At 40.4% G+C, this 20,308-nt stretch overlaps 1 protein-coding gene across 1 annotated transcript in view; it reads left to right on the top strand.

The window, feature by feature from the left end:
- Positions 1–19,239, top strand: part of CHSY3 (chondroitin sulfate synthase 3) — a 243,999-nt gene extending 224,760 nt beyond the window's left edge. The window contains exon 3 of the mRNA XM_053913397.1: positions 16,836–19,239. Coding sequence (XP_053769372.1) covers positions 16,836–18,392 — 1,557 coding nt within the window. The 3' untranslated portion in view covers positions 18,393–19,239. The remainder of the gene's footprint in view (positions 1–16,835) is intronic.
- Positions 19,240–20,308: the final 1,069 nt, after the last annotated feature.

Consider the following 20,308-nt stretch of genomic DNA (forward strand, 5'->3'; position numbering starts at 1 on the left):
GATGAAAGGTGGAGAGGGAAAGGGGCAGGCAAAGGCAGTAAGGAGGGAGGATGCCGTTGTGGCTGGAGGATAGAGGGTGGGAGTTGGAAAGAAAGCTGGAGAGGAATGAATGCATTCTTCTAAGAGCGTTACTCCTATTATTCTCAGAGCATTGGATGCCATTGATGGGGACAAGGAGTCACATGACCTACTGGGGTTTGGGAAAGATGACTCTTGCTCCGGCATGGGAAACTTTTTGCAGTGGCTAGTTGAGACATGGTCAGACAGGTGACTATTGCAGAAATACAGAGAAAGTTCTTGGTGCCTGGGACCAGATGGCTGCCCTAAAGATAGGAAGGAGAGAATCCGGATTCCGGAGATTGGAGGTCAAACAGATTGGAATTGGTGATGAGGGTTAAATGACAGCAATGACAGGCTCATGATATGCTAAGGATAGTAACTCCCGACATGACATCATTATTGCAAAAATCACTTTCCCAATTTAATGTTTGCTTTTTAATTTTATGTATGGTGCTTTTGATATGCAAATTTAAAAATGTTGATGTACTATTAGACTATTATTTTTAATTTTTGATACTTTTGCTTAAAAAGGACTTCTCCACATGTTTACAGGATGTGACTATTTACCCACATTTTCTTCCCATTCTTTTACAGCATCTTGTTCTGTTTGTCAGAGAAGTACTAGTAGGATTCGAGTCTTCAATACATCTGAGACACACATGCACACAGACAGACAGACACACATATACGTGTGTATGTGTATACTGTATCTAGTATAAGATTTGAGATAGGTATGATTATAAATTTTTCTTTTAAATAGCTACCGTATTTTTTAGACTCTAAGATGCATTTTCCCCCCAAATTTGGGAGAGAATTGGGGGTGCATCTTATAGTCCGAATGTAGCTTGCACATTTTTTTTCCATTGGTGAAATATTATGTTATTTATATTATTAACTATTTTACCAAATTTTTTGCTTCAAAAAATTTTTTTCCTATTTTCCTCCTCTAAAACCTAGGTGCATCTTATGGTCTGAAAAATACAGTAATTGTCCTACAATCCATACATTAAATTGTGATTCCAAGTCATTTGCATTTTTGTGGAATATCTTCACAATGAATATGTCACCGAGATTAGCCCTATGAAATATAATTAGATGTGACATTCATTTGAAGATTTTAAGTGATGCATCTAAAAAGCCCCTGTAAACATTATGTAAAATAGATGTAAAACGCTCTTTAATATTGGGAGCAATGCTGTTGAAAATAGAGGCGTGAAAACAAGTCCAAAGCTAGTGGGATTTGGAATGTATAGTTTTGTTTATAAAATACAGTTTTTAACTCATTGATTATAACAGTCACATTTATATTCCTCAGATCTCACCCATTTTTTCCTTGGAGTCCTGTCTTTGCTTTGTAGGACTAAAAAATAAGTCACTTATTTGTTCTACTCAGACAGAATTAAAAAAAAAAAACTTCTTTTAACCCATTTTGAAAGATAACCACGCAGACTTGAAACCATTTCCCTCCACTCAACACGCGTCCTGTGAAACTCACGGGGCCCCTGAAGTGACTGGGATGGGCAAACGTAGGCTTACAGTCGTTCACATGGAAAAAGACACGCACATCATATCATTGCAATAGCTTTATTAACTTTTTGTTTCTCAGACTCACAACTGTGAACCTACTGTTGCCCTGTATAAATTACCTTTTTCTGTCATTAGAAACAAAAATGAGCTATAGCCAGTCACCAGTAAGGAAATATAGGTGTAATTAGAAAGTCAAAATGACTCAAGTAATTGTGTTTTTATTTCCAGAAAACTTGACTTTTAAAGATTAGGCTTCACTTATTTTTAGTTTAGCATCATCTTGGAAACACCTACCTGTTAGTTAGAGCTGTGATTCCTGTCCACTCCCACAGCTGTGCCGTGCACATGCAGAAGACTACGGCACCATAATTAGGAATTTCCTTCTAAGAAAAACATTATACTAGACATCCTGCCATGCTTATGTTATTTTAATTGGGTGTTTAGCTTTAGGGATCTTCATAATTTATCATAAAACTTTAATGTTAATAAAATCAGCTGGAAGGAAGCACTACTTATCTCCTTGATTACACCATAAGGAATTGGACCTTAATTTGAGCCTTTCTTTTCTTCTTTTTTTTTAAAGCTAATGAGAGCAAGGACTTTTAAGTGGATCAAGGGATGTAAGCACTATAACACAGCGCTTCACCAAGCATTGCCTATGACCCTCGTGAAAGAAAAATTACACAGGGCAGAGTTAAGCAGGCAAGGAAGACTTTATTCAAGACGAGTGCAATACTGCCCTGGCTGGTGTGGCTCAGCGGTTTGAACGTGGGCCTGTGAGCCAAAGGGTCGTCTGTTCAATTCCCAGTCAGGACACTTTCCTGGGTTGCAGGCCAAGTCCCCAGTAGGGGGCGCATGAGAGGAAACCACACATTGATGTTTCTTTCCCTCTCTTTCTCCTTCCCTTCCCCTCTCTCTAAAAATAAATAAATCTTTAGAAAGAAAGAAAAGACTATTACAATTTGCAGTAGGGGAGAGAGATTAAACTAGTGCTGAAACCAAAGGCAGGAGAGTTTTTAAGAGCTAGGGGGAGCTCGTGAAAGTGGACTGGCAGACTTCACAGGCACTTTTGTCGGTATGATTGGACGGTCTGTGTTTGCTAATCTCTGTCTGTGGAAGATAAGACCCCCGCCCCCTCAGAGAGACTGGAAGATGGAGACTCTATCTTTCTTGATGATTACATTTCCCAGAGATGGCCCCCAGGTCTTTGAGAAAGACATTTCTACATTGTAAACTGAAAAGAGGCTGGAAGAAAGTCTGTATCTCAAAGAGGCAGAGGAAGAGTTTACAAGTTTTCTAAAGTAAATGCTCTTTAAAAAGGGAGGTCAGGAGCCTATAGTCTAAAGTTTAGTCAAGTCAAAGGCAACAGCAGGCCATCCTGGGCACCTGCTGGTGGACTAGCAGACTTTTCCTGAGGATCCGGGAACTGACTGAACAGACAAGTTCTTTCTTACAGGCAAATGATACACAATCTTAAAATCTTTAAACCTTGTGTATGAAGGTTACCTATTAGTAACCTCCTAAATTAGATATTAGCATATAACAGGGATGGCTTTGCAAGAAATGTTGCCGTCCAAAGCTTACTAAGTAATAATAATAGAGCTACCTATTGAGTACTTAACCTATGCCAGACATTGTTTCGAGCAGGTTTCACAGGGTGTAGAGAACATTCCATGAGTTCTTTTTCCCAGAAGCTGTCACTTGCCTCTAAGGTCAGACCGGGAATGGGAGAGCAGATCTCAGAACAAGGTCTGTGACTCCAGAACCAAGATTTGGCCCCAAAGAGCTATGCATGAGCACAGCTGAAAGAATGACACAGGGGCAAGCGGGAGAGGCTCACTTCTCCTTCCTTACGTAACTGAAATGTCCCCAGAAGCCAGGCCTGCGTCCACACCACTTTAACCGTTCCTACCCAAGCCTTGGTTATGTCCTGTTTCTTGAACGAGAGAACCTTTTCTTCATGCCCGTGGCAAAGGCCTGCTTCCAGTTTTGCTTTCATCCTCATTTACTGTGTGGTCTCGGCAGCACTTTGTTTATTTGTGCAGAAACGTTATTCACGTGCCGCCGCCCAGCCTGACTGAGAACCATTGTAGACGCCCAGAGTCATTTCATATTCCGGTGGCACAAAGCAGGCATGGCGGTGGGTATTCTCGACCTTTCTCCCCGCTTGGGCGATTCCATCAATTACAGCTGATAAAGAGATGAGCGATCACCATCAGTCACGGTACAACCTCACTGGGCTGCAAGGCCCTGCTTCGGGGAGATGCACGGGCTCTAAGACCTGTGCCAAATCCCGTATGACGCAGATACATAAAATCCTCTGTTACCTTTTACTTTTTGATTAAAACATTTAGAAACCTGGGAAATAAAGCAGGATGCTGAGAATTTTTCATGAGAGAATTAAAGTCCTTTCAGTACATGTTTTGACCCCTCTTTAGTTATTAACTATTTTGAGAGGCATGTGTTAATTAAAAAAAAATGAACTATAAATATTTTATTAAGTATCAGGCCCAGGGTACCCCTTGGGAGCCAGCCGTCTAGAAAGGCATGTGGTCAAGTAGAGCAGCAAGTACAATATGGTACAACGAGGGCAAAGAGCGCTTGTCCGAATCGTACAGCTGTTTATGAAGTTGTGTGTTTATTGCTTGTCTCTCCCACCAGGCAGTTAACTCCCTGAGGGCAGGGACACTGTTTCTTTTGCTGCTCTCTCCGTAGCAATGAACACATTTTAGAAACTCAGTACATATTTTTAAAAGAATAAATCAAGTGGCCGAAATGTTGGGGAGGATTGGATCAGGAAAGGTTTGGTCAGAATATATTGGAACGTAGATAGGTCTATCGGCATAAGAAATTTGCCCATAAGCGAATTAACATTGAACACTGCGTAATGGCCCTTCTTTTTGTTGGAAGGGCATCAAATACTAGCTCCTCTCACACTCCAAATTGCCCTGAGATGGCCATAGACACATCCATGATGATCAATAGAGGTTGTTACAGAACCAGAGTCCCTAATCACAGAAGTATGTGTCGTCCTTTATGTAAAATACCACATTTATCTCTATCTTATCTGCCCCATTCTTACACCTTCCACGTTAGTGAATGACAGGGTACTCAGACAGAATCACACAAGCTCACTTTAACTCTCCCATGAGGTTCAATGGCTGGTTGCTTGAATGTTGGGAGAATAATAGAAATTAAAAATCAGCTCCAACAACAACTAAGAACATCTTTCACGTTAGCTTTAGCACCTTTAGTTAAATAGGAATCTAGTTGGGTTTTGAAAAGTGTCGTACCCATGGATTAAAAACCAGATTCTTTTCTTTCTTCTCTTTCTTGGAAAGTGAGATGTGATTTTAGGCACGATCAGCGTTGTCGCTCGGTTGATACATTCCCTCCGATTGATACGGCACGCTCGTTCATGTCTGTCAAACTTACGAGGCAACTCTCTTCACGTTCTGTTTTCCAAAGGTCTCAAAGGCCTTGTTTGGAAGCAATAGCCTCTCTCCTTCCTGTCGTTATTAGTTACGGTGTGAAAAGTTAATTCACCGCTGTCGGCGTAGTTAATTATATTGGTATTATTATACGGGAATAAAGAAGGTGTGGCTTGACGACCTCTTGAAATTCTCCTTTGCCTCTTCTCTGTGATAAATTATGAGTAGAAAACAAGTTTAAGGATATGACGGATGCAAAAACCGACTTAATAGTTTACCAAAACTTTTACAGTATCTACAGGGGAAGTGAATTGAGTGGGTTCTGACAATCATCCACTATTATCCTGACTGCATGTCAGGAAGCGTCTACACGGCCCCTGTCTGAATGTCCTCGCATCAGGATACATCAGGCGAATTGATGAGCAGTCAAGTTCAATGATCATTCGTGGGTTCTTTATTGGAGTGTTATTTTACTTCTCACAGGGTAATTGAGATTAAGGTGTATGGGTTAACTAAAAATGATTATGGGCTATGATAACATTATAAACTGAAATCTGATGAACTTAGTAATTTCTTTCTGACTTTAAATTTCTTTGATATTTGCTTAAGATAGCATGGGTCCAAAATGTACCCGGCTGGGAGATCCGCATCGCATGATTGTTTTACGGTATCTGAAAGTATTTTTAAGTTGTGAACAGAGAATATACTGTTGAGAACATTTGATTATATATACTCTCTGGAAGTTATTTTGTGTTGTCTGACAGATATTTCTTTTTAACTGAAGTAGCGAACAAAATGTAACAGGAAGAAAAGTACCAGTTTTAATGGTGCAGATTGCCCAGGAGGGACATTTGGAGTTCAACCCAGATTGAACTAGCTAGCTACTTAAACAAAAGTGCATCATAAAGAGCATTGGCACGGAGCTGAAATTAACACACGCCAGTTTATCAGGTCATTTTCCCCGGGATACCTTTGGTCACAAGTGACAGACCCACAGCTCATCATCTAGCCAGAGGAGAAACTACGTCCCAGGACAGTACAGAGTCTGAGGTTGACCCAGCCCTAGGCACAGCCCAGCGCTGGCTCCAGTGCTCTCCACAGCACTGGCTTCCTCATCACTTCTCTGCCCTTGCCTGGGCAGCAGGGGCCGCTTTTCTTTCTGTGGGGTTATATGTGCAAAATGTGGACCTATAGCAAAGGGAACTCCGTATTGCTACGCTGAGAGAGATCTTGCCCATGAATGAAGCTAATCTGGGTTAGATTTTATGACAAAGTAGGCTAATTGGCTAGACTGTACCTTGTATGCCTCTTTCGGTGAGGACTGTGTGGAATAAAAGGAAAAGAAAATTTTTACCATCTTAAATCATTTTTAAGTTCCACAGTGTCAACTATATTCACAGTGTTGCACACCAAACCTCTTGAACTTTTCATCTTGTGAAACGTAAGTCTATGCCCATTGAACAACCCCCCCCCCCCCGCCCCCCAGCCCCTGGAGACGACGACTCTATTTAGAGTACTTTCTGTTTATGTGCGTTTCCTGGCTTCGGATACTTCAGAGAGAAGTGGGGTCATGCAGTAGTCGTCTTTCTGTGAGTGGCTTGTTTCACTTAGTATAACGTTCTCAAGGTCCATCTATGTTGTAGTGTATGAGGATTTCAAAAGGAAGACTTTAAACATTTTTTAAGTTACTTTAAAGAGATGCTCAAGGACATTAAATCCCCCAGGCAACTTAAAATCATAAAACAATCATAAAGTTTCTGGGACTGAAAATAGCTGGAAAATGCAGTCCTTACTTTTCATTTTTCAAATTCAAATTCATTCAAAGCACTATAGTTATAAAAAAAATGTTCAAATCATACTTACAGCCTTTGGACTACAAGTTTCTGACACCTGATGCTCTTAAGTACATTTTGGAATGAATTTTTTTTGAAAAAACTAAGTACTCCCCTATTGACACCCCTCCATGTGATCTCCATCCCTATGGTTCTGTTCCTGTTCTAGTTGTTTGCCTAGTTTGCTCTTGTTTTTGTTTTAGGTGTGGTCGTTAATAACTGTGAGTTTGCTGTCATTTTTACTGTTCCCATTTTTGATCTTCTTTTTCTTAGGTAACTCCCTTTAACGTTTCATATAATAAGGGCTTGGTGATGATGAGCTTCTTTAACTTGACCTTATCTGAGAAGCACTTTATCTTCCCTTCATACAGAGAATAAGTAGCATAGATGATAGGTGGAAAATAGACAGGGGGAGGGTAAGAATAGTGTAGGAAATGTAGAAGCCAAAGAACTTATAAGTATGACCCATGGACATGAACTATAGGGGGGGAATGTGGGACGGAGGGGGTGGGCAGGATGGAGTGGAGTGAGGGGGGGCGGGAAATGGGACAACTGTAATAGCATAATCAATAAATATATTAAAAAATAAAATAAAATTGCAACAACGTGTAAATAAAATTTACCATCTTAGTCATTAAAAAAACGAAGACAAAATATTTTCTTTTTAATTTTTGCATGTAGTTTTAATGAACCCCTTTTTTAAGATAATGATTGATTTACAAGCAGTTGTAAAAAAGTAATGGAAAGAACTGCCAGGTACCCCTTCACTACTTTCCCCCAGGGACAAAATCCTGCAAAACAGTAGTTAAATATCACCGGCAGGAGAGTGGTACCGGTGGGTTCCTCTGGTCTCATTCACAGTCTTCAGCTGGGCCTGCACTCATCTGTGTGTGCCCACGCACACACGTGTTTGGTTCCATGCGATTTCATTACATGGTGCACAGTAACTTCTAGAGTTGGAGGATTTCATCTGGCTATTTCCAAGGTGTCATCTTTCTTATAAATCTCAGTAGCATAACAATGCTTTTAATTTTCCGTGACAACTTACTCAGGCTATACTCTAACATTTTTAGTCTCTCTGTAATTATGGAAGATGCGTGCGTATTTTTTACTATTTGGAATTAGGGACTGTTTTCATTGCGTCATTACCACTAGCAACGTAGGACACAGCCTAAGAATGTTGCTGTTAATATTTGAAGACAATAATTGAGGAAAAGTAATCGTTTGGACTTGAAAATTTACTCTTTGGCTTGGAACTATTACACTTACTGATCTTAAAGAGTAAGATCATTGTGCATTTGCATTAGGGCAATCAAACTTTTCACGTGGTCATGGAATACTGCTGCCTAACCAGATCACAGGGAATGGAATGAGGTTACATATTTGGAAGGCAAACTAACCAGCCCTGAGGTGCAAACGCACCGTTACATTTTATACCACTCTAATGATTTATTTCCTTTTCTCCCTTCACAAATTACTCCCATTTGCAGAGTCTGTACTTCGTGGAACAAGACCCCTTCCTTTTCTCAAATCCTCCTTCATCTCAAACTCAGGAAGAGATTCAAGGAGAATTTTCTAAGTTAGAGGGTGCTGTCTTTGTAGGAAAAATGGAATGGCATAATGAGAACGAAATAACGTGCCCTAAATCAGAAAAGGCTTCTTTACACAAATAAACGAAGGACATTTTCTCCTCCTTAGAAAAAATAAATGCAACTCTGAAAGATGTTCGTGAACAGCTCTCCAGTCATGGCTTGGCCTCTTATTTCCCCTCCACGTCAGTAGCGACCTCATGATGTCGTTCAGTTTTTAAGTTTTTAATTGATGATCGGAAGTCAAACAATGGCCGTACTGAGCATATTCGTGTTTTTTCCTGAGGAAAACTTAATCAAGGCCATTCTAATCTGTTCATTCCATACCTACACTAATAATAATAGTAAACACAAATAGCAACTACAGTATCATAATAGCTAACTTGTAACACAAATAGCAGTGACTGTGTGCCAAATACTCCTCTAGGTCCTCAATTGTTTCTGTAACCCATTGTACTCTTTTTTTAAAAATCTACACTGTAGCATGTTTTTGCTTTACAATATACCTGTCCCAATATACCTTTTAGTGTTTCTCGGGTGTCTGTGTGGCGTGCGTGGGGCTCTGCAGCCAATATGTCAGCACAACTTCTCACCCGGAGCTCTCCATCTCTGTTCCGCCTTACAGCTCTCCCGACCTTCGTCTTTCCTCTCCCTCCTGAGCTCCCCGCAGTGTCTGTCCCTTTCCTTCCGATCCGTTTTCAGGTCTGTGATAGTTTATTTCTTGGTCTTTACTTCCCAGCTCTGTGAGCTAACATCACTGCTCACCAGCACATCCGTGAGCGTTCGTATTTCTACTCCGTTGTTCTCAGACAGAGCGGAAGATGCCTCTCATGTGTTGTAAGCAGTAGCTTTGTGTTTTCCTCACTTTCACGGCTTTGGTTTTTTGTTTAGGTTTTTTCTTCTTTTTTGGGGGGGCAGGCGGGGAGGCTAGTTTTCATCTAGTTTTTTTTTTTAAAGATTATTTATTTATTTTTAGAGAGAGGGGAAGGAAGGAGGAAAGAGAGGGAAACATAGATGTGTGGTTGCCTCTCACACACCCCAAAATGAGGACTGACCAGCAACCCAGGCATGTGCCCTGACTAGGAATCAAGCTGGTGACCCTTTGGTTTGCAGATCCGCACTCGATCCACTGAACCACAGCAGCTGGGGCTTAGTTGTTCTTGTTTTTGTTTCTTTAAATAGAAACTTTGTGTTAGAACTGTACTCTTTCCTTCTTTTTAGAAAACATACTTATCACTGGAAAAGTACTCTCCCCTATACAAGCCATCACTATAGATTTATTTTTTAATTAAATCTATTGGGGTGACATTGGTTGATAAGATTATGTAGGTTCCAAGTGGACATTTCTATGACACGTCGTCTGTATATTGCATTGCGTGCCCACCACCCAAAGGCAAATCTCCTTCCGTCGCCATAGAATTATTTTGGCAGAGACGTTTGGTACAGTCCTAGGCTGATCTCCACAAGAAAAGGCACTGGTCCTCTCTGCTGTCTCAGATTAAACCTGCTTCGTGAAAACATGGCTTAACTGCTTAACTCTCTGTTTTCTGTGCCTCTGTCCCTCCCACTTCCCGTCTACTTGTCAGCAACAAAACATTTCCCCCAGGGCTTATCCACCAGCCCTGGTCACCTCAGCCCCTGCTCCCACAGTTACATGCATGGAATCAGTGTACCCCGACGTTGGCAGGCAGCATACAGGGTCCGGCAGAAGTCACACCATTGAGTGTGGTTGGTAGGGTACGTGAGTGTCTCACACGTGAAGGACAACAATTTGAACATTTCACTAAAATCTCATATGGTGTGCTAGAAAGTGATATTGTCATGTTACAGAATCACATGCCTGTGATTTTGTAATAAAGGATTTTTATGGAATAAAAAAGGGGCGTTATTTGTGCTGGACCCTGTAATCTGTGCCCCCCACCCCTGGGTATTTCTGAGATCTGCTGCTCTTGAACCCTTTTGCCACTGACATTGCTCTGCTTGGCCTTCTGTCTCCACTTTGCTTCAATTGATCTTGCTTAACCTCATTGGCTTTTGGAAATACTACACATATTTTAGTGACTACGTTTTGTTCCAGGGTCTCCCAAAGCTGGAAGTTACTGTATTTTATTTTTAGCATTCCCTATGTCTTTTTAAAACTAGCCTTACTAAGGAATAATTCACATTCTACAAAACTCCCCCCTTGTAAGTGTGCAATTTAATGGTGTTAAGTAAATGTGTCCAGTTGTGCCTCCGTTACTGCGGTCTAGTTTTATGAACTTTGCGTTGCTCCGAATGTTGCCTTGTGCCTGGTTGCGGTCAATGTCTTACCGTTTCTTTTAAGATTTTAATTGTTGAAACAGAGGTCCCTAATTCACATAGCTGTGATCACCCCAGAAATTGCCTGTGCTTTGTTTTCAATATTAATAAATCTAAGGGGGGAATGGAAGTTTAATAGAGTAGAAGATTAATAATACACAGCTGTATTCTGGCATTTATTTTTCCAGTCCCTGACTTCTGTGATAGATTTGCTTTATGGCCCCTCAGACAATTTCCTTCCCCGAGGGTGCATGTTGAGTGGTGCCCCTGAAGCTCCGGGGCCAGTCAGGGCACAGCACTGTGATTCTGCCACTGTGACCCCCATCTCCCCCTTCAGAGTAAGGCTCTGCAGGTGCTGCGACCTCCATGGAAAGTGCTGTAAAGGAGAGGAAACCAACGTAAAGCAGAGGTCCTGAACTATTTCAAACAAGGTAATATAACTTTAAAAGTAAATTTTAACTTGAAAACAGTTTTGCTACATTCAAAATTTAGTAGCAAAACTGGCTACATCTTCTAGCTTTAGTGATAATGTCATTATTTTCCTTGGACCCTTGGTTAAATCAACCCTCTTAAACCTCGGTTTCCTGAAATCCCTAGAATAACGTACCTTTCTTCAAGTGAAATGTTGAGGACTTTTGTGAGCAGAAGGTGCCTCAATGGCATGTTAGATATGGTGACTCACTTAGTGCAGGGGTGTCAAACTCATTTCCACCGGGGGCCACATCAGCCTCGCGGTTGTCTTCAAAAGGCTGAAAGATTTTTAGGACTGTATACATGTAACTGCGCCTTAACTGTTAAGGGGTTGAAATTACATTCGGCCCTTTGAAGGCAACCATGAGGCTGATGTGGCCCCCGGTGGAAATGAGTTTGACACCCCTGCCTTAGTGTATGTGGTCAAGTGATAACTTCCAGACATTCCCAGAAATGAATGAAGATGAAGCAAGTCCACTGAAGGGCCCCGCTCTCATTCTCTGAAAACTCCCAGCTAAAAAAGAACAATCTCAGAGGCGGGGCGGGTTGGCAGATCCCTGAACTATTGTTTATCCACCATTATCATTGACAAAGTGTTTTCTGTGTGCCAGACACAATGCTAAGCATCGCATATGTATTTGTTCTTACTGAGAAACAGTTTAATGAATAGTGAGGTAGTTGGCATTTTCTCTTTTATAGATAAGGTCACTGAGATTTAGAGAGATCACTGAGAAATGGATTAGAGGTTGCGGAGCCGGTACTGAAATTCTAACCTGGCGGGCTTCATAGCCAGACTCCTGCAGAGCATTCTCGTGTCTCTCCTGTGCAGCTTGCACCTCCCTGCGTATAACAGGAGAAGACGTGGATGTGCTCTGTGCTTCTCAGTGGGAAGTATGACAAATCCAAGATGTCTTCATTACTGCTGTACTACCTGGAGTGTGCTTTAACGTGCTGTTTTTCAGGATTGCTCCCGTCACCATCTTGGTCTGCTTGTAATATTTCTGCAATGGAATACATTAGAAAGATAAGCACTATAGAGGCAGCTTGGGTTGCAAATGATGGGCGATGCAAGTTAGTCAAACGTTTTACTACCAAGGTATTATTTGTTCTATAACAAAGTGTCGCCTTTAGATTGTGCAGCACCCCTACAGGAGCTAGATAGGCCTGCAGTTTAACAGCTTCCCTCGGAGCAGTGTCTCCTATTTGTTTAAAATGTTTCCTTTTTACATCAGGAAAGCATGCCTCAAGGAAAAATAGTTTCAGATAGCCAGTATTCTAGAGGTGGTATAATTAGTAGTCTATCTGTGATCAGAAGTGGTTTTTGTTAACCTTCTTGCATAGAAAGAAAACAGTATATGGAAAATTGCCTAAAGTTAAATATTGAAATGATTTCAGGTGAAAAATAATAATACTACAAAATGGAGATATAACAGCCCACTGCATATTATGGATTTAATTTAACATACATCATGGTTTTAAATAGCAATTGGCATGTGTTTGCAGGAAAAAGTTATTGGATGCAATTGAACTAAGTCTTGAATCAAATCCAAAATCCTTCTCGAAATATATACTGTTATAGTCTCCAAAGTCAAAGGATGTTGATTTGAAAAATCTGGGTATGGAAAAGCAACCAGGCAAAATACTGGAGATAAAGAATCTGCTGTGGTCTGGGTCTCTCTAGGGAAACTTCTGTGATATATTTTCTCTTGTTCTCCTTCTCTCTCTCTCTCTCTCTCTCTCTCTCTCTCTCTCTCTCTCTCTCTCCCCCTCTCCCCTCCCTCCCTCCCCACCATCATATTCACACACACATTTCTGTACATACATATCAGAAAATTCTACCTACTTCTACATGCATGTATATGTATACTTTTAAAATTGCCTTTTATTAATTGGAGTATAACAGACAAACACATGCTAAGCTCAGTGAATGTTCGCAAATTGAGCGCACACGTTTAGCCACGGCCTAGATCAACACCAACAGCACTCTGAATCCCCCCGCTCTCTTCCCTGACGTTTAATCACAGCATAGGTCAGCTTTACCTGCTTCTGAATATCATATAAGTAGAATCAAGCACACGTACTTTTTGTACACGGCTTCTTGTTTGTGAGATTTGCCCACATTGTTGTGAGTAGTAGTGTTTCATCTATTTTAATTGATGTCTTGTTTTCCATCGAATGAACATGCTATATTTATTTCTCCACTCTACTCGATGTACGATTGCATTGCTTTCAGTCTGGAAGTATTTTGAATGCTGCCACCATGAAAATTCTTATAGATGTTTAGATGTGTGCGTGCGCACATTTGCATCAGATGCAGATCTAAGAGTAGAACTACTGAGTCACAGGGTTTAGCTGATGCAGTTCTCCACACGGCTGAACCAAGCTGCATTCTCGCCAGCCCTTCGCGAGAGTTCCGAATCCGGCAGTGCATTATCAGTCTGTTGGGTTTTAGCCGTTCTTGTAGGTCAACGATGTTATCACATCGTGACTGTAAGTTGCTTCACCCCGATGATGAGCGAACTAACACACGTTTTTGGATGTCTGTCGGGAACTAGCATATTCTCTTTTGTGAAGCGCTCATTCAGGGTTTCTTCTCATTTTGCATTGGGTTTTCCTTCTTACTAATTTATATGGGTTCATTACGTATTCTGGGTTATTAGTCCTTCTTTGTAAGATCTATTAAAAATATTTTCTCCCACTCTATAGTTTTTCTTTTATAATCTCTTAACAGTGTTTTTGAGGAACAAAGTTCTTAATTGTAAAGCGGCCCAATTTACAATTTATTTTTTTATGGTCAAACACAGTATGGATTTGAAGGCTCTCTAAGGGAGTACAGACACCTACAAGACATGAAGTGAAAGCCTGTTCAACATAAGTTCCCCCTGCAAGACAAAAGTCAGAAAAGTTTAGAATGTCTTTTGCTAAGTACACCCACATATTTTCATCTCGTTTGAACGGGATAAGTTGTCCATACATGGGGTTGAACAGAAGCCAACCCATCTTCGTGGTTAGTACATTGGATTATATTTAAGAAATCTTCACCTAACCAAAAGTCATACAGATATTTTCTTGTGTTAACTTTCAGAAATTGTATTTGTTTACCTTTTATATTCATATATTCATATGAATATATTAATATATTCATATTAACAAGTCATCTGAGATTTTTTAAAATTGTGGAATGTGGGGGATCAGTTTTTACTATTTTTCATATGAATATCCAGATGACTTTGTACTGTTTACTGAAAAGATCGCCCTATTTTCACTCTCTAGTGTCATATTTGTTATAAGTCAAGTCCTAAGTCCTAAGTCATGTGTATGTTTGGTTTTGGATTATTTTGATCCCTTGTTCCATTTATCCTTGTACCAATATCCTACTTTCTAAATTTCTTTAACTTCTTGTTTGTAGCATTTTTAAGATTGTTCTGAGTATCCTTGCCTTTTCATTTCTATGTAAATTTCAGAATCAACTTAATATTAATAACAACTTTTTATGATGGGATTTGTACCCGAATTGCACTGAATCGATATACCAAGTGGGGAGAATTGGTATCTCACAGTACATTCTAAACAAATATTTGCAAGTATATTCCAGCCACATGTAAAGAGGATAATATATTGAGATTAAGATGAGCTGGTCAAGGAATACCGGATGGTTTCATATTAGAAAATCAACCAGTGCAACCATAACACATAAAAAAAAGACATCACAGAATCTTCTCAATGGGGGCAGAAAAAGAATAATTTGCTCAACATCAAACTTCACTCATGATAAAACTCCTTGCAAACGAGAACTAGGAAGGAACTTCTTTAATGTTTTAACAAGAACTATTGACTCTGAGATTGGATCAAGGATTCTGCTATCCTACATTTTGCTGAAAATCCTGGCCAGCGACAAGGAAAATAACAGACTTTTTACTTAGCAGCAGGCTTCTGCAGAGTGAGAGTGCCAAAAGACAAGAGTTGCTGATCTGGAAACCGTCATGGTGTCACTTCTGCTGTGGTCTGTTAGCTAAGGTAGTCACACAGTCACCCAGATTTAAGAGAAGGGGACAGAGACCCCACCTTCTGATGGGAGGAGTGTCAAAGAATTTATCATCATCAATCCACGGCAAGTTCTCATGTGTCAGGAGCTATGTATTTTTTGCGTTAAAATTTGACCTCCTGGTTGGTCGGGATAACTTGAGTTCCGGTTTGATGGGACATAAAATTGTGAGTCATTAATTGTGAGTCATCCTAGACTGTGCTCGACTGTGTTTCAGCACTGAGTGTTGCTGCGGTGTGGGCTGTGGCAAGATTCATTCTTTCACTGCCTAGAGCCTAGTGGGTTCTGCCTGCTTATTTTATTTTGTTTTTCTCTTGGCCTGATTGCACACATGTACCTGCCTTCATTTGAAGGGTAGTATGTCCCTCAGACATAGTTTACATACATATTTGTATTTCCTTTAATAGCTACTTAATAGTATTAAGTAGATATCCTAACTTTTAAATCTATATTAAATATATGAATGATATGGAGGTATGTATTGTATGCTTGTGTGTGTGTGTATATATGTATCTCCAAACTTTTATCCTCTTTTTCATATTTCTATTATTTTGGTCAGTTTTCTCATCTCTTCTATTCTAGCTGTGTTTTCCACAAATCTTTTTTTGTGCTTCTTGTAATGGAACTATCAATGGTTTTATTATCTTCCTTAAGCTCATTTGTTCATTCCTTGAGTTCTTTTTATGGTGATGGTATTTTTTTAAATTTATTTGATTGGTCCATAACTTTCACTTGCTTTGCATATGTATTCTTAAGTTCACAGTATCTCTTTTCTCCACATTCATTAATATATTCATGGAGTCCTCCCCTCCACCTCTTCCTTTGGTAGTCATCTTGAGTAGGTGTGCTGGAGGTTTCTGTGTTGATTGGCAGAGGAGGGATCAGCTGTCTGTCTGAAGTGTGATCTCATAATTCAGCATTTCCCTGGGTTTTGTTTCTGTCTGAAGTAGTGAGCTTGTTCTACCCTAGTGGAGAGACTTTCTGGTGCCGAAGGATGCCAAGTCTGTCTAATTTGGAATATGAACCTTTAAATCAGGAGCATAGACCAACACAGTTCCTGTCCTGCCTTACTTTACCAAGAACTTATTCTGTAAAGACAGCATATGAGGATGCTAAACAAAATTTACCTCTGCTGTGGGGGTGATATTGTCATTCCAAGCAACAGGGCATCAGGTTCACACCTCAGGTGAGCCCCCCATTTTGGCAAATCCATGCTCTACCCCCTTGCTTCTCACAATGGTCCATTATGGGGTTATGGATTTATTCAGCTCTTGTTTTCTTTGATATTTTAGGTTGATTTCAGAATGAGTACAGGGACACAGATCCTTTACATTGAAATATAAAGCGGGAGGTTAGCGTGCAGCATTTGCCTATGAATTGACAGGTTAGTTGCAGTATTTGAGCATGCGGATTTGATGTTTTAAAATTGTTTTTATTTCTTTTAAATACAAATTTTACAAGTCATTTTGTTATGAAATGCCATCTATAATTAACATCAAATATTTTAATTGTAATGTTTTAGTTTATTGTTTTATTTCTCTTAAAATGTATTCTAACATCCTGATTTCCTTTTGCTTTTCAGATGCAGCAACTGTTCCATGAAAATTACGAACACAATCGAAAGGGTTATATTCAAGACCTTCACAACAGCAAAATCCATGCAGCCATAACCCTTCATCCCAACAAAAGGCCGGCCTACCAATACCGGCTGCATAATTACATGCTCAGCCGCAAAATCTCTGAACTCCGCTACCGCACCATCCAGCTGCACCGGGAGAGCGCGCTGATGAGCAAGCTCAGTAACAGCGAAGTGAGCAAAGAGGACCAGCAGCTGGGAGTGATGCCTTCTTTCAACCACTTCCAGCCTCGCGAGAGGGACGAGGTGATAGAATGGGAGTTCCTGACAGGAAAACTCCTTTACTCAGCCTCTGAGAACCAGCCTCCTCGACAGAGCATCAGCAGCATCCTCAGAACAGCGCTGGACGACACCGTCCTGCAGGTGATGGAGATGATCAACGAGAATGCCAAGAGCAGGGGGCGGCTCATCGACTTCAAGGAAATCCAGTATGGCTACCGCAGGGTGGACCCCACGTACGGGGTAGAGTACATTTTGGATCTACTCCTCCTGTACAAAAGACACAAGGGAAGGAAGCTGACGGTGCCCGTCAGACGGCATGCCTACCTGCAGCAGGTGTTCAGCAAGCCATTCTTCAGAGAAACCGAAGAGCTAGATGTCCACAGCCTCGTGGAGAGCATTAACAGTGACGTGCAGTCCTTTGTATCTGATTCTTTAAAGATGTTGTCCTCTTTTCAAGATGCCAGAACAATGGGAGGGCACAATGAAAAGAAAATCCACATTCTTGTTCCTCTTGTTGGAAGGTATGACATTTTCTTGAGGTTCATGGACAACTTTGAAAATACTTGTCTTATCCCAGAGCAGAATGTAAAACTGGTCATCATCCTATTTAGTAGGGATTCTGGCCAAGATTCCAGCAAGCATATTGAGCTGATAAAAGACTATCAGAGCAAGTATCCTAAAGCCGAAGTGACCCTGATCCCCATGAAGGGAGAGTTTTCCAGAGGTCTCGGGCTTGAAGTGGCCTCTTCCCGGTTTGACAACGACACTTTGCTGCTATTTTGTGATGTTGACTTGATCTTCAGAGGAGACTTTCTCCAGCGATGTAGAGACAACACAATTCAGGGACGACAGGTGTACTACCCCATCATCTTTAGCCAGTACGATCCAAAGGTGACCCATGGAGGAAACCCTCCTCCTGAGGACGACTTTGTCTTCTCAAAAAAGACTGGATTTTGGAGAGACTACGGATATGGAATCACCTGTATTTATAAAAGTGATCTTCTGGGTGCAGGTGGATTTGATACCTCAATACAGGGCTGGGGACTGGAAGATGTAGATCTCTACAATAAAGTCATTCTCTCTGGCTTAACGCCCTTCAGAAGTCAAGAAGTCGGAGTGGTGCATATTTTCCATCCAGTGCACTGTGACCCTAACTTGGACCCTAAGCAGTATAAGATGTGCTTAGGGTCCAAGGCAAGTACTTTTGCCTCAACCATGCAACTGGCGGAAATCTGGTTGGAAAAACATTTGGGCGTCAGGTACAATCGAACTCTCTCCTGACAGTCCAGGCAACGCGTGTTGCCTTTTTCAAGGGGAGTTTACCTCATTGTTGATTGTTGTTGTTTTTATTTTATTACTGTTATTTTTATTATTATAATTATTGTTGTCATAATTTTATTTTGTTGTTTTGGTCTTAAACAACTCTTGGTTGTCTTCCAAAGGATGCTTGTTGACCTCAAGCAAGAGGAGTCTGCAATTCACTGATTTTTCTGATTTCTACTGAAGTCAATATGTGTATTACGTCTATATATCTTTATCTGAGCTTGAGTTAAATCGTGGCAATCAAATGACTTTTGAAGCTCATCCGTCATGAGAGACAGCTTAGAAGAATGTTCTCCTGGGTCTTACAGATGCAATATCGACTTTTATTTTGTCAAGTTCAATGTGATACAAATATTAACTGGTGAAAGGTACCACAAAAGTGCTTTATGCTTCCTATGGGGAAGGGACTCTGTAACATAAACTTGAGTTTTGTAATTTATACAAGGACTTAAAATATATATACAGTAATTTTCTTCATCTTTAGAATTTTTAAAGTAAATGAACACTTATGATTGTATGTTTATTTTTTAAAAAAATGTTTTAAAAATTGAGGAGTTTTGTTCCACAAGCAACCGGTACTGGCTACCCTGGTCTTAAGAAAATTATGTGCTCCTCACAACTGTCTGCTATAAATGCGAATGAACTTTATTTTCTCAAGGAAATATGATTTAATTAAATATTCATGTACATTTTAGAAGCTTTATGAAACAATGTCCTTCATTTGCTGGCAAGAAGATAAAAATGACAGAACCTGGTTATTTATAATAAAACACAGGTATAACAGTATTCTTTTTCAAAAACACTGGAAAAGTTGTGCTGTTTCCTTTTAGTCACATTCGATGTGTTTCTTACTGCGGTTATAGTCGCCAGAATGTGCTTCCTTCGCCGACTGGAAAAGTTAATGAGACACTATGGGGATGCTATTTGTATTATCATGCTTTAAGTTCTAGCCTCCATAAGTGATTAAAATGAGCAGTTTCTTTATTCAATAATTTGCAGGCCAGGAGAAGCATTCCTCCTCAACCTCCTCAGCTCTGTAATCAACCCGAACCCAGAATAGGTCAGAAACAACCTTCAATACGGGTTATAGATGGCTCAAAGATACAAAAAAAAAAATCAGTGGGGAATTTATGAATATAAAATTAATTTTACAATTATATTTGTGCAATTATAGAAACCACATAGGAAAATATCTCATTTAATTTCACATATCATGCTTTCTTAAAACTGAATCAATGGTTTCCGGTTTGTAGAAAACGTAATCCTTTTCAACCAAGAAGATGAAAACCCATGCAAGAAGAGGTCCCCTTCCCCATCCACCTGGGTCTGTCCCCACCACCCGTAACCACTGTGTGGGTGCGTGTCTGTGTGGGTGCGTGCTCACCTGCATGCTTGTCTTTCCAGCGCTGCTTAAGCAGGAAAGGCACATACTTTACTTTTGCAACCTTTATACATACAAAATGTGGCACCTTCTACATACTGTTCTGCACTTTGACTTTCTTTTCTGCACACAATTAAGAGTAAATTTGCATCAAAATGGATTTGAAAGTGCTTGTTATAAATTGTTGCCATTACGCAGAGCTGATTGCAGCAGGCCCTGCAGCGTCTGCCTCAGTGAGGGCAACCTCTTGTAGTGAAGACATTTTAGGGGCCTCAAAAAATGGCATTGCTCAACTTCGCAGCAAACACCATGGCACTCTCGGGACTGTAACATATAATCTTCATAATGCCACATTCATAGAAAGGAATTAGTGGCACTTTTGGATGTTAAAAAATTTGACAAGGCCAACAGTTCAGAATTGATGCCTGCTCTGCTATTGTCTGACCTCCACAAACCTTTATTTTAATGGCTTATTTTCCTTCCTTGCATGACT

The sequence above is a fragment of the Desmodus rotundus genome, chromosome 10 (genome assembly GCF_022682495.2).
Source record: "Desmodus rotundus isolate HL8 chromosome 10, HLdesRot8A.1, whole genome shotgun sequence".
In the NCBI taxonomy this organism is placed as follows: domain Eukaryota; kingdom Metazoa; phylum Chordata; class Mammalia; order Chiroptera; family Phyllostomidae; genus Desmodus; species Desmodus rotundus.